This window comes from Oryx dammah, unplaced genomic scaffold (assembly GCF_014754425.2).
Source record: "Oryx dammah isolate SB20612 unplaced genomic scaffold, SCBI_Odam_1.1 HiC_scaffold_28, whole genome shotgun sequence".
NCBI classification, from domain to species: domain Eukaryota; kingdom Metazoa; phylum Chordata; class Mammalia; order Artiodactyla; family Bovidae; genus Oryx; species Oryx dammah.
In genome coordinates this window covers 113,727,066-113,742,589 of record NW_024070212.1, presented here as the reverse complement: position 1 = coordinate 113,742,589, position 15,524 = coordinate 113,727,066, and the positions used below count along the sequence as shown (strand labels likewise).

At 42.8% G+C, this 15,524-nt stretch overlaps 1 protein-coding gene across 3 annotated transcripts in view; it reads left to right on the top strand.

The window, feature by feature from the left end:
• The window catches only part of IQCA1 (IQ motif containing with AAA domain 1), a 186,156-nt gene that overhangs the window by 39,868 nt on the left and 130,764 nt on the right, over positions 1-15,524 (top strand). For all 3 annotated transcript variants that reach the window (XM_040231828.1, XM_040231830.1, XM_040231829.1), the window contains one exon: positions 9,813-10,018. In XM_040231828.1, the coding sequence (XP_040087762.1) occupies positions 9,813-10,018 (206 nt within the window). The remainder of the gene's footprint in view (positions 1-9,812; positions 10,019-15,524) is intronic.

Below are 15,524 nucleotides of genomic sequence, written 5' to 3'. Positions count from 1 at the left end.
ACTTCAAAAGCATCAATTCTTCAGCACTCAGCTTTCTTTATAGTCCAACTCTCACACTGGTACATGACCACTGGAAAAACCATAGCCTTGACTAGACGGACCTTTGTTGACAAAGTGATGTCTCTGCTTTTTAATATGCTGTCTAGGTTGGTCATAACTTTTCTTCCAAGGAGCAAGCGTCTTTTAATTTCATGGCTGTGGTCACCATCTGCAGTGATTTTGGAGCCCCCAAAATAAAGTCTCTCACTGTTGCCATTGTTTCCCTATCAATTTGCCATGAAGTGATGGGACCAGGTGCCATGATCTTAGTTTTTCACTCCCCTCTTTCACTTTCATCAAGAGGCTCCTTAGTTCTTCTTCACTTTCTGCCATAAGGGCAGTGACCCTGAAAAAAGTGGCTACTAAAAACAAGAAAGGAGCAGATATAAAATGAGAAAGAATTTTGGGAAGATAAAAGCATGCTCAAAAAAACAAAACAATAATAACCCTCCTAATATTCTAAATAATTCCAAATAATAAATGGACATAACTGAAAGCCAAATTAATTGTGAAAGATAAATCTTTTGTAGCACAATGCAAGCAAATAAATGAGAGATGGAAAATACAAGAGAAAAGTTCAGATCAAACTGGTGGTCTGCCATTTATGCAACATTTATTGCAGGAGGAGAAACGGAGATAAAGAAATAACAGAAGGAAAATTTACAAAGAAGACAAAATTCTTTTTTTTTTTAGTAACATCTCTTCATTTTACTTACTCATTTTGGCCACGACATGTGGTATGCAATATCTTAGTTCCCTTACCAGAGATCCAACCAGTGCATTGGAAGCACAGAGTCTTTAACCACTGGACCACCAGCGAAGTCCCAAGAAGTAATTCTTTATATTGAATTGACCCACCAAATGGAGAATGTGATACTCACCTGGATTCATTGTGATGAACTTTCAAAAGTCTGTAAAGCATCCTAAGAGCAGAAAAGCTTATCTACAAAGCAGCAAGCATTAAAGTCCCAACAAACTAGTTTCTGGTAGCTCTGCCTGTTAGAAGTATTCTCCAAGGTTGCTAGTAAACTGCCATTTGAGGGGGAGGGACCAAATGAAGACATTTTAGAAATGCAAGTACTTAGAATAGTTACGGCTGACTATATCCATTCTGAAAGTTACACTCAAGGACATGCTTCAACAAAATGAAAAGTGAATAAGAGAATGGAGATTAAATAGAGAAAACAGTGGTTAAATCTAAATAGTTACTAATTTTTAAAATTAATCACAATCTGTGGTTATAGAATAGAAGTTTGGGGGAATAAAAGTGAACACATGCAGAGCTCCTAGACATGCTTAAAGAAATGCCTGGAGAATCCCATGAACAGAAGAGCCTGGAGAGCTACAGTCCATGGGGTCACAGAGAGTCGGATGCAACTGAGTCACTGACACACACACAATTATTGTGTTTAAAAGAACTTCAGAATAACTGGCAGAAGATTAAAAATAAGGTGTATAATTTAGTAACCACTACATGGCAAGAATGAACAAAGCTAACTGCGTAAACCCAGCAAAAGGTGTTTGTTAGTCACTCAGTCACGTCTGCCTCTTTGAGACCCCACGGACTGTAGCCCACCAGGCTCCTCTGTCCATGGAGTTCTCCAGGCAAGAATACTGGAGTAGGTTGCCATTCCCTTCTCCACGGTGTCTTCCTGACTGAGGGATTGAACCTGGGTCTCCTGCAGGCAAATTCTTTACTGTCTGAGCCTTCAGAAGACAGGAAAGGGAAAACAAGAAATTGTGTTAAAAAGTATAAGATGGCAGAATTAGCTCCAAATATTTTACTTATCTAAATGAATAAAGATCCTCTTTTCGGTCATTCTCAGATTGAATTTTAATACCCAGTTATATGCTGTTGAAAGGGAGAAACTTCAAACTGATGCTGAAAAGTTTAAAACAAAGGAACAGAAGAGATGCGTCGGTGTTGTCCAGTTGCTCAGTCCTGTCCGGCTCTTTGCGACCCCGTGGACTGCAGCACACCGGCTCCCCTGTTCTTCACCATCTCCCGGAGCTTGCTCAAACTCGTGTCTATTGAGCCAGTGATGCCATCCAACCATCTCGTCCTCTGTTGTCCCCTTCTCCTGCCTTCAGTCTTTCCCAGCGTCAGGGTCTTTTCAGTGAGTCATCTCTTTGAATCAGGTGGCTAAAGTATTGGAGCTTAAACTTCAGCATCAGTCCTTCCAATGAGTATTCAGGGTTGATTTCTTTTAGGAGTCACCACGGAAGTTCGTGACTGACTGGTTGGATCTCCTTGCAGTCCAAAGAACTCTCGAGTTTTCTCCAACACCACAATTCAAAAGCATCAGTTCTTCAGTACTCAGTTTTCTTTATGGTCCAGCTCTCACATCTGTACATGACTACTCGAAAAACCATAGCTTTGACTAGAAGGACTTTTGTTGTCAAAGTAATGTCTCTACTTTTAATATGCTGTCTAGGTTTGTCATAGCTTTTCTTCTAAGGAGCAAGTGTCTTTTAATGTCATAGCTACAGTCACCATCCCCAGTGACTTTGGAGCCCCAGAGAATAAAGTCTGTCACTGTTTCCATTATTTCCCCATCTATTTGCTATTAAGTGTTAGGACCAGATGCTATGATCTTCCTTTTTTGAATGTTGAGTTTTAAGCCAGCTTTTTCACTCTCCTCTTTCACCTTCATCAATAGGGTCCTTAGTTCTCTTCTCTCTCTGCCATAAGGGTGGTGTCATCTGCATATCTGAGCTTATTCTTCTACGGCAATCTTGATTCCAGCTTGTGCTTCATCCAGCCTGGCATGATGTACTCTGCATAGAAGTTAAATAAGCAGGGTGACACTATACAGCCTTGACATACTCTTTTCCCAGTTTTGGTACAGTCTATTGTTTCCTGCCCAGTTCTAACTGTTGCTGCTTGACCTGCATACAGGTTTCTCAGGAAGCATGTAAGGTGGTCTGGTATTTTCCATCTCTTCCAGTTTGCTGTGATTTTCCAGTTTGTTGTGATCCACACAGTTAAAGGCTTTAGCATAGTTAGTGAAGCAAAAGTAGATGTTTTTCTGGAATTCTGTTGCTTTTTCCATGATCCAACAGATTCTGGCAATATGATCTTGGATTCCTCTGCCTTTTCTAAATCCAACTTGAACATCTGGAAGTTCTTGGTCCACTTACTGTTGAAGCCTGGCTTGGAGAATTTTGAGCATTATTTTACTAGCGTGTGAGATGAGTGCAATTGTGCAATAGCTTGAGCATTCTTTGCCATTGCCTTTCTTTGGGATTGGAATGAAAACTGACCTTTTCCAGTCCCTTGGCCACTGCTGAGTTTTCCAAATTTGTTGGCATATTGAGTGCAGCACTTTCACAGCATCCTCTTTTAGGATTTGAAGTAGCTCAACTGGAATTCCATCACCTCTACTAGCTTTGTTCATAGTGATGCTTCCTAACGCCCACTTGACTTCACACTGTAGGATGTCTGGCTGTAGGTGAGTGACCACACCATCCTTGTTACCCGGCTCATGACGATCTTTTTTGTACAGTTTTTCTGTATATTCTTGGCATCTCTTCTTAATATCTACTGCTTCTGTTAGGTGTATACCATTTCTGTCCTTTATTGAGCCCATCTTTGCATGAAGTCTTCCCTTGGTATCTCTAATATTCTCAAAGAGATCTCCAGTCTTTCCCAATATATTGTTTTCCTCTATTTCTTTGGATTGTTCACTTAGGAAGGCTTTCATATCTCTCCTTGCTATTCTTTGGAAGTCTGCATTTGGATGGGTATATTTTTCCTTTTCTCCTTCGCCTTTTGCATCTCTTCTTTTTTTCAGCTATTCGTAAAGCCTCCTCAGACAGCCATTTTGCCTTTTTGCATTTCTTTTTCTTGGGGATGGTTTTGATCACTGCCTCCTGTACAATGTTAGGAACCTCCGTTCATAGTTCTTCAGGCACTCTGTCTATCAGATCTAACTCAAATGTATCAGTGAGTTTGGGTTAACTTGGTAGAGTAAGGGCATGTGTTTTCTTCTTTCTGCCCAGTGAGGAGTGAACTGAGAGGGAGGATTAAGAGAAATTCTGTGTTCACAGCAGTGAGACCCACAGCTCCCTCCCTCTGCTGGGCTCGGGCAGCCATGCTTCTACCGCATCCGGAGCATGTGGGAGGAGTTCTATCTGCAGAAACCGACCAGCTCAAACACATTTGGATACTGATATTCAGATACCTCAACAAATACTCAGATACCCCCAAGCCTCCTCTCTCCATGGCATTCTTCAGGGAAGAATACTGGAGTAGGTTGTCATTCCCTTCTCCAGGGGGTCTTCCTGACCCAGGGATTGAACTCTGGTCTCCCGCATTGCAGGAAGATTCTTCACCATCAGAGCTATCAGGGAAGCCCATCTTCAGATACCTCCGACAAAACAGCTCTGACCCCCAGCAGTCAGCAGCTACCCTACACAGCTTCCAGACAGGTCTGGGAGCCTCCTCCTAAATAAGGATGAGCATCAAAGAGTTGCCAGTCACTTAGGAGAAACAGAGATGCAACAGAAAAGAAATTGGAAGGAGAAAGAGGAAGAGAATAAAAACGAAAAACGAAATTCTGAAAGTAATAACCTTAGAGAAACAAAAACAGATTATTGAATCCAGGAATTAAAATACCATGCCCCCCACCAACAGAAAACCAAAAAAACAGAACAGTACTGTTGAAAAGTTAAAATATAATAATAGAAATTTCAAAAAATAAAGTTGAAAGAAAAAGTTGAGGAAATCTCCTAAAAAATAGCCAAATGACAAAGTGATGGGTGAGGGACGTGTATAAAGAAAATTGCAGTAGTTCCTTGAAAAAAAGAAGGGAACAGAGGAAGGAAATTGTAAAGGAACAGTAACCAAAAACAAAAACAACAACAACAAAAAAAAAAACTTAAAACAAAAGGCTAGGGAGTTTCAGATCTAAACTGGGCCCTGGCTTTCGGTTGTAGTCATATCTTGGCTATTGTGAATAAGGCCACAGTGAACATGGGGTGTAGATATCTCTTTAGGTCATTTCCTTTGAATTCAGTTCAGTTCAGTCGCTCAGTCGTGTCCGACTCTTTGTAACCCTATGAATCGCAGCACGCCAGGCCTCCCTGTCCATCACCAACTCCCGGAGTTCACCCAAACTTGTGTCCATCGAGTCATTGATGCCATCCAACCATCTCATCCTCTGTCGTCCTCTTCTCCTCCTGCCCTCACTCTTTCCCAGCATCAGGGTCTTTTCCAGTGAGTCAGCTCTTCACACCAGGTGGCCAAAGTACTGGAGTTTCAGCTTTAGCATCATTCCTTCCAATGAACACCCAGGGCTGATCTCCTTTAGAATGGACTGGTTGGATCTCCTTGCAGTCCAAGGGACTCTCAAGAGTCTTCTCCAACACCACAGTTCAAAAGCATCAATTATTCAGTGCTCAGCCTTCTTCACAGTCCAACTCTCACATCCATAGGAATATATACACAGAAGTAGGACTGCCAGGTCATACAGTAGTTCTGTTTTTAATTTTTTGAGGAACCTCCAGAATGGCTGCACCAGTTTACATTCCCATCGACAGTGCCCAAGGGTTCCAGTTTCTCGTCTTTTCTCTACTTGATAGTAGCCATTTTGACAGATGTGAGGTGCTATCTCATTGTGGCTTCAGTTTGCATTTTCCTGACGATCAGTGATGTTGACACATTTTCATATACCTGTTGGCCATTTGTGTGTCTTGTTTGGCAAAAATTGTCTCTTAGTTCCTTGCCTGTCTAGGCTATTTTTAAGGTGCATACGTTCCTTATATGTTTTCCACACTCCTTATTGGATATGTGGTTTGTAAATATTTGCTCCCTCCCTGTAGGTTGCGTTTTTATTTTGTTTCTTGTTTCCGTGCTGTGCAGAAACTTGTTAGTTTGGTATAGTTCGACTTGCCTAGTTTTGCTTTTCTTGCCCGTGTTTTTGGTGTCACACCCCAAAAATTATTGCTAAGACAACTGTCAAGAAGCCTCTTCTTTATTTCTTGAGTTGTTTTCTGGCTTCATGTTTGATGTTTAAGTCTTTAATGCATTTTGAGTTGATGTTTGTATATAGTGTGAGATCAGGGCTCAGTTTCATTCTCCTTCATGTTTCCCAACACCATTTATTGAAGCAACTAATCTTTCCCTGTTGTTTTGGATTTGGGGGTATGATACTCATGGGGAGACAATTCCTGAAGTTTTAACAATTAGGTATATGTAAAATGAACATATTTTTTAAAACCACAGAAACACATGCAAATAATGATGGAAGTTTTTCAAAGTGACACAGGAGCCAACTGGAAGAGCTCCCAGTGATCAAAACTGGGACAAGTAGAAAAGAAAACAATAAAGCAGCACTGGATTATAACCCGAAGTGTAAAATGAATATCCATGAGGCCATACGGATATAAATACAAGATCAAATAAATTAATAGATGTGAGCAAACAGACAAATCATCTATGCTGCGTGATCCCAAATAATTTTAGAAGCTGTATCCTCAAGGAGAGGAACTTAACTTTTCACTTTTTAATTGGGGGTACACTTAATGACTTTCTTCCAAAGAGGGCAGTGTGAAGTCTAAGTCAGGTGACCCAGGGAAGCATCATCAGCCATAAGTCTTGCTGACAGTGTGCACCCTTGATACGATGTGATGAAAATGGCACTTTATCTCTGTGGCCTTTCTCTCAATCGTCCATAATCCCAGCTAATCATTACCAGGTAGAGCTATGTGTCAATGTAATTGGTTTCCCATATAAATCTGTGCATTTTATCTTTGGTGATGGTTTGGCTGCTGAGTCATGTCCGACTCTTTGTGACCCCATGGACCATAGCCCACCAGGCTCCTCTGTCCATGGGATTTCCCAGGCAGGAATACTGGAGTGGGTCGCCCTTCCTTCTCTAGGGGATCTTCCCCACTCAGAGGTCGAACCCAGGTCTACTGCATTGCAGGCAGGTTCTTTACCAACTGAGCCACCAGGGAAGCCTGCATTTGAAAACGTTATTTTGAGAGGAAATCCGTAGACTTCCCCAGACTGACAAAGGTACTGAGGCACAAACCAGGTTGAGAACTGCTGGTCTGTGTGAACATTATCAGACATGCTAGTTCTTTCTCCCCATACCCACCCCATCTCCTCACTCTACCCACAGTCCACGTTAGCATTCCTCTTCAGACCCTTGGCTTATCTTGTTCACTTTTCCAGGAAGAGGAAGATTTGTTTATGCTTCTGATTTGACAAAAAAAACCCTTTTGAGGTTGGTTAGCTCAGCCTTTGGAGAAGGAAATGGCAACCCACTTCAGTATTCTGGCCAGGGTAATCTCATGTACAGAGGAGCCAGGCGGGCTGCAGCCCATGGGGTCACAGTAGAGCAGGACAGGACTTAGCTACTAAACAGCAAGAAGCTTTGCCCTAGATTCCGAGGACTCTTTAACTGTCCCATCCCAAAGAGCCTCTTTGGGAAGGAAGGCCCACAGAGGTGGGCAGTGGAGGGCTATGCAGATGACCAAGGAGCCACAGGCAACTGAGTTCTGATCTCGGATGTGCCCAGGCCCCAGGCTCTGCGCTCTGTGTGCCCAGTCGTGCCCAACTTTGTGACCCCATGGACTGTAGCCTGCCAGGCTCCTCTGTCCATGGAATTTTCCAGGAAAGAATACTGGAGTGGGTTGCATTTCCTCCTCCAGGAGACCTTCCCGACTCAGGAATTGAACCCACATCTCCCACATAATGCTTAACCCTGACTCTCTGGAAAGAAACACAGGCATATGTATTCATTCAGACCTATGTTTATTACCATGTCATTGATATAGGATATGTACATGCAATTTACAAATAATAGTGAAATACGCACTTCTCTTCCTTGCACATTCAACGCAGCTGTGGATTCTCTCAGAGCACCTTCCTTGATTTTTACTAAACCCATGTATCTGTTGTCAGCCTGTGGTTGCAGTTGACAAATGAGTGTCGTTTCAGTGTGAATGTTGACTGATATTTTTCTTTGTGTTAATGAGGAAGAGGAAAGTGAAACAGGAAAATCTATGCCAGGACGTTACTCACTCAACTTTTTGTTTTTAAAAGTTGACTCCTTTGCTGATTCAGATGATAGTTTTTGAATGCTGGAAGAATGTTTCCTTAATTTTTTGTGCTATTCACAGTGTGACACAGACATGACACACTTTTATGTTTATCTGCACTTTTATTTCTCTCTACCACTTACGTAAGTCTGCACAGTCAAATCAAAGTAGTAAATCAAGCCTTCATCTGTCATATTTGCTCATTTCTAGACTTTATTTTTTGGGGCTCCAGAATCACTGCAGATAGTGATTGCAGCCATGAAATTAAAAGACGCTTACTCCTTGGAAGAAAAGTTATGAGCAACCTAGATAGCATATTCAAAAGCAGAGACATTACTTTGCCAACAAAGGTCCATCTAGTCAAGGCTATGGTTCTTCCAGTGGTCATGTATGGATGTGAGAGTTGGACTGTGAAGAAAGCTGAAAACCGAAGAATTGATGCTTTTGAACTGTGGTGTTGGAGCAGACTCTTGAGAGTCGCTTGGACTGCAAGGAGATCCAACCAGTCCATTCTGAAAGAGATCAGCCCTGGGATTTCTCTGGAAGGACTGATGCTAAAGCTGAAACTCCAGTACTTTGGCCACCTCATGCGAAGAGTTGACTCACTGGAAAAGACTCTGATGCTGGGAGGATTGGGGGCAGGAGGAGAAGGGAACAACAGAGGATGAGATGGCTGGATGGCATCACCAACTCAATGGACGTGAGTCTGAGTGAACTCCGGGAGATGGTGATGGACAGGGAGGCCTGGCGTGCTGCGATTCATGGGGTCGCAAAGAGTCGGACACGACTGAGCGACTGAACTGAACTGAACTAACTGATGGTGTAAATATTCCCGTAGCCGACTTCAAGCTGCTAACCTGAATGAACATGGGAAGATCCGCACAGAAGTACAGCATTTTACAGTATTTCATCATACAGACAAGACAGACCTAATAACATCAAGAGCAGAGAAGACAATAAAATCCAGCACAAAATATTATGAATCAATGCATTTTTAGTATTGGTAGCTTGTGTTGTTAACATGATTTGTTCTTTTTATAATTTTGTGTGTTTACTTCTGGCTGCGCTGTGGGTCTTTGTTGCTTTTCTCTAGTTGTGAGCAGGGGCTGCTGTCTGGTTGTGGCGCACAGGCTTCTCGGTGTGATGGCTTCTGTTGTATGGAGCACGGGCTCTGGGGTGTGAGCACTTCAGTAGTCGTGGCACACGAGCTTCGACATTCTGCAGCATGTGGAATCTTCCCAGACCAGGAGTTGAACCCATGTCCCTTGCAGTGGCAGGCGGATTCTTATCGACTGGACCACCAGGGAAATCCTGGTAGCGTTTTTTTCTTGAAATCAGAACACCCAAAACTCTTTTCATCGGTTCTTGCTTTCTTACTCTATATTCTTTTCTCTCCCCCTAACCAAGAAGATTTAGAAAAGCTTTACTTTCTGTAACTTGAAAGATTTTTGAACGATTTACCAAGTATGCGTTTTTTAAGCTACCTACCCCCACCCCCAGCCAGTTTCTCGAAAATGTACCAAGTGATCTGATCCTTCCTCCCCACGGTGGCGAATCACTCCTTCAAGTTCTCCTGCCAGATCTGATTCTTTCGTTCTGTTTGTACTTCTTAAGGGCCCTGGGTAAGACACTATTGAAGATATTGACATGTTTCACTAGTGTCTGATATTTTTCACCAGCACTATAACCTTCATGATCTCAAACCTTTTGGCCTGTATTTTCAGAATCCGCCTCCTTTGTTTAATGAAGTCAGTGCTGCAGTGATCCAGGCTGACAGGCTGTCCCACCTGAGGAATAAGGTGCAGATAAAGCACGAAGAGCAATACAGAGATGCCTTAGTCACAATCAAGGACGACCTGAAACTCACAGAAGGTCCCGACATCAAGGAGAACCTTCAGGATCAGATCCGTCATTGGTTCATCGAATGCAGGTGAGTGCAGGGCGTCTGTCCTGACAGTCTCTTCTGTGGTGGGTGATGTCCTGGGATATTTTTAAGCATAGAAGTATCCTGATATAGATTCTTGTGCTTTTCTGGCTTCATTTTAGAAAAGTAAAAAAGGCTAAGAGTTGAAGGGCAGGGATGCCTGGTGTGCCAAAGTCCGTGGGGTCGCAGAGTTGGGCACGACTGAGCCACTGAACAACGACAAATCCCTGCGGTAGGCGGATGGCATCTGCTGACCCCGCCTCTTCCCCCGCTGATGCCCTCCGCTCCTTGTGTGTGATGCAGACCTAGAACTTCAGTTCTAAAGGAAAGAATGCGGCAAAAGCGACAGCGAACCTGCCGTCTTGCTTGCCTCCCGGTCCCTCGCTTGCTTTCTCCCTCTGACTCTGAGAGCAGTCAGGTGCTGCCCAGCAGAAGGGCCCACTTGGAAGGCGCTGACAGAGGTTCCTGGCAATAGCCAGCAAGGAGCCTAGGGCCTCCTTCCAGCCTGAGAAGAACAGAGTCCAGTCCACAATCACATGTGTGAACTCAGGGCCTTCTCCCCCGGGCGAGCCTTCCAGGGAGGCTGCGGCCCCAGCCAACACTGACTGCAGCCTCGAAGGGGCAGAGACCCTGAGACACGGGTATTCTGCTTAAGCCACACCTGGTTCCCCTCCCACAGTAACGTGTGTCGTTTCAGTCACTGACTGTTGGGGTGACTTACCACGCAGCAACAGGTGTCTGCCATACATCGGTTACTTTAAGTGATTCAGGAAAACCTAAACTGTCGGTAAGCTTCTCTTGCGTTAACTCTGTATGGGATCTTAACACAGTATCTCCTCAATAATCCTTAAATTTTATAACAAAGATTCTTTTGGAATGTTCGATATCAGAGTTACATGGTTTTGACTGGGGAGCTCGTCCTTTAGTTATAAATAGAGCTTTTAAATATTTATGATTTCTTAAAATTCAAAATTGATTACTTTTGTGAGTTTTTCTCTTTATATGTGTTTTCAGGGATATTTTATAGCAAAACGGGTTCTCTTTTATCAGCTTCCTCCTCTCTCTTCATTGTGCTGATGGTTTCGTGGAGATATAAAATATACATAGATAGGTAGATAGATAGGTATCTCAAACTTATCAAATTTTACACTTAAATATGAACACTGTGTGTGCTCCATTGCTCAGTCATGTCCAACTCATTGCAACCCTGTGGACTGCAGCACACCAGGCTCCTCTGTCCTTCACGACCTCCTGGAGTTTGCTCAAACTCATGTGCATTGAGTCGGTGATGGTGTCCAACCATCTCATCCTCTGCCGCCCTCTTCTCCTTTCTCATGGCAAAGGGGCTTGTGCAACTCGATAAAGCTGTGAGCCATGCCATGCAGGGCCACCCAAGACGAACAGGTCATGGTGGAGAGTTCTGAAAAAGTGTGGTCCACTGGAGAAGCGAATGGCAAACCACTCCAGTATTCCTACTGCTAGAACCCCATGAACATGAACAGTTTATTATATATTAAGTATACATCCATAAAGCTGTTAGCAAATATATCAAAGAAAAGATATAGTTACCAGCAAAGATGTTAGCATTTTATTTATAAAAATAGCATGTCTTTCTGTTACTCAAATACCAAAACTGAGTATTCTAATCCCTTGTTCTCAGATTGCCCCACCACCCCCCTCCACTAAACCCCCGCTTGCAGTATAGGAAAAGCTTAACAGGTAGCAATCTCTTCTGGTCTAAAATAGTCTCTTTAATGTTAACTGTGTACTTTGAGTCTATCTGCCGTCACTTCAGATGCCTTCCCATCACGAATGTCCCCTCATGGCATCTGACTGCAGAGCGAAGTCACCAATCCTCGTAGCACCAGCTGGGAGCCGGGATGAGTCCCTGGGCAGCTGCAGTTCCAACCTCTCGTCTCCTGAACAGGCCTCATACTGCTGGGATGCTGAGTCCTTCCCAAGCCCCATGTTCCCCAGGAGTACCCGGGGTGCCATGCTCAGGCCTCTGGAGACCAGTGGGCTGTCTCAGCAGCAGGTCCCCTGCTCCCGGCTCCATCCAACCCCCTTGCGTGCCGCACACACAGGAAGACACCTCGCATCACCCAGGCGGTCCATGACGCTCTCCAGCCACTCCAGGGTCTCTGCCTGGGTCTTAGCACTCATCCCCTCCTGGTCTGAGACTTTGGAGGTTGGGGCCCAAGGTCCAGGTGGTGTCCTCACTCCTCTGCCTTCTCTTCCCCTTTGGCCTGGACCACCAGCTTATTGTTCAGCTTCAGCCCCTTTATGACACCCCCACTCAGGGCCGCCCTGCAATTCCTTTCTGTCTCCCCCTTGGGCTCTGCTGGCACCCTCCCCGTTCCTCCTGCAGGCGGTATGTGTGAGCACACACACCGGAGCCCGAGGACAGCTGTGCAGCCTCGGGAAGTGGCTCAGCCTCTCCGTGCCATCCGTCTCCTCATCTGTGACATGTGGACAAGACTCAGACCCGTTTCGTGGGGTTGTTGAGAGATGAGCGACTTAGCCCCAGAGGCAGGCCGTAATTACTCCCGCTGTGTTGTAGCCAGCTGCTCACCCCTGGGCCCTTCCCCTGAAGCAGTGGATGCCCCCATGAGGACGGTGCCCGCTGCAGAGAAAGGACAGTGGTGATCACATTTCCCATCCAGGCAGTGACCTGTGCAGACCAGCAGGGCTGAGGTTTTCCATTCTTATTTGATTACCTAACTATGTCTGGAGGATATGCATTAGGGATGGTTTTCTGCAATATGGAAATTTAGGTAGAAAGGTAGCTCTTTCAAAAGAATTGCCTTCTGTTTAAATCATCTTGGTTTCTAACTGAAACCTTCCTTTTCATAGTTAATGAAGATGATCTGCCCTCTGTTCGTCAACCTTCCTTATCAGCAACTTTCTTCTGTTTTCTGAGGACTTCAGAGAACAGATGCACACAAATACGTTTCCTGCAGATGAAATAATTATTTACTTTTTTAAAAAAAGATTCTTATTTGTTCATTTCTTTTTGACTCATGGACCAGGGATTGAACCAGTGTCCCCCGCATTGGCAGGGAGAGTCTTAACCACATAACCATTCTTAACCACCATGGACGCCCTCTTTACTTTTATATAAACTTTTAAAATCCAGTTTAAAAGGTAACATAACAAAATTGAAAAGCACTTTGTACAGTTATAACTCCAAATAAGCTAAAATATATAAATATATATATATAATATATATAAAAACCACTTAACCATTCTAAACCACTAGGGAAGCCCTCTTTACTTTTATATAAACTTTTAAAATCCAGTTTAAAAGGTAACATAACCAAATTGAAAGCACTGTGTACAATTATAACCCCAAATAAGCTAAAATATATATAATCTATACCCACATATACAAAGATATATTCATACATGGATTTTAAAATATGTGTTTGTGTATGCGTGGAAAATTTTTGAAAGGATTCTCTAGAAACTTTGTTAGCATGGCTACCACTGGGGACAAGAATAGTGGTTTTGTTGTTGTTCCGTCACTCAAGTCAGTCACGACTGACTCTTTGTGACCCCATGGACTGCAGCACGCCAGCCAAGCTTCCCTGTCTTTCATCTCCCAGAGCTTGCTCAAGCTCATGTCCGTTGAGTTGGTGATACCATCCTTGTCCTCTGTCGTCCCCTTCTCCTCCTGCCTTCAGTCTTTTTCCCAGCAACAGGGTCTTTTCTAATGAGTCAGTTCTTTGCGTCAGGTGGCCAAAGTATTTGAACCTTCAGCTTCAGCTTCAGTCCTTCCAATGAATATTCAGGACTGATTTCCTTTAGGATGGACTGGTTGGATCTCCTTGTTGTCCAAGAGACTCTCAAGACTCTTCTCCAACACCACAGTTTGAAAGCATTGTTTCTTTGGCACTCAGCCTTCTTTGTGGTCCAGCTCTCACATCCATACATGAGCACTGGAAAAACCATAGCTTTGACTATGTGGACCTTTGTTGGCAAAGTAGTATCTCTGCTTTTTAATATGCTGTCTAGGTTGGTCATGGCTTTTCTTCCAAGGAGCACGCGTCTTATAATTTCATGGCTGCAGTCACCATCCGCAATGATTTTGGAGCCCAAGAAAATAAAGTCTCTTGCTCTTTTTGTTGCTTCCCCATCTATATGCCTTGAAGTGATGATACTTCATGTAGTGATGTTACTTTTTATTTTATATTCTTCTGTACAGTTAGAAGTCTTTTTTATGAGTATTATTTTTGTAATTAAAAGCCTCGTTGAAAATATATTAGAAAGTAAAGAAAGGCATGACGTTAGTTTGGGATAATCCAAAATAAACATTAAAATGTTAAAACACCCTGTTAAAAACAAACAAACAAAAAAAGTAGATTAATACAATACCTGCAGAGCACTCTTAGAAATTCTCTTTTGATGAGAGAATAGGGTGCCTGGAGGCTGGCTAGTTGAGTTGTCCTCCCTATCTGAGATGCTGAAGGGTCATGGGAGACCCTGTGCCTCCTGGGAGCCGCCCTTCCCCGCTGGCTCTGGGCTTCCTTTGAAGACCCAGCGCTCCCAGCCTAGCCAGTCCCCTTGAGAACATTCCAGCCTGGTGTTGCTGACCTGGCAGTTTGGAGGCTAAGTTAGAGCAGGTCCCATGGGTGTGCTGTGTATAATTCACACAGACTAAAGACCCATTCTTTTGAAGTAATGCAAGATCAAGGGTGGATTTATTTTCATAATTGGATTACGTTTATCTGACTGACTTTGATAAAATCCTTTTCTTTGCTTTTTTAAATCAAAGGCAAATAAAAAGCAAATATTGTCTTTTTAAACATGAAACATTGATCAATCCTCAGAATAAATTCCAACAGGGCACACAGTGACAAATAAAAAATGACTAGAAGTTACAATTAATATAAACTCCCATAATGTAGAATACTTATTCTTAGCGCATTTAGTCTATACTTGTAGTTGTCAAAAGTAGGATTTCTTTCTCAAGTCAATTTTTAAATTATTTTAAAAGAAGTCTTTTTCCAGTGGTAAAAGTAATACATGCTCACTGTAGAAAATTTACAAGATTGAGTTTAAGAAGAAAATCTACAATTTTAGTATACAGAGATACCTACTATAAAAATTTTTGGCAAATTGCTCTCCAGTATTTTTCTCTTGTGTATAATGTATATTTTAATTAGTTTTATGAATCTTTTTTCTAATTTAAAAAAATTTAACATTGGATTTCCTTTGGTCCTTAAAATATTTTCCAAAAGAGGTCTTTTCTGATTGTTTAACATTCTGTTGGATAGATGCATTGGCTAATGAATCAGTTTCTATAATTTTAATATTCTGCCAAATTGATACGAGAACAGTGACTTCTCAGTAATCTTTTAATTTGCATTTATTGTATGATTTGGAAGAGTTGGGAAATCTTTCAGTGTTTTTGTTGGTAGCATTTCTTCTGTGAACTTCCCAGTCACTCATATGCTTTTCTTTGTGATGTCTCTTTTATTAAGTGATCTCTAAACTATAGTTATTTACATAC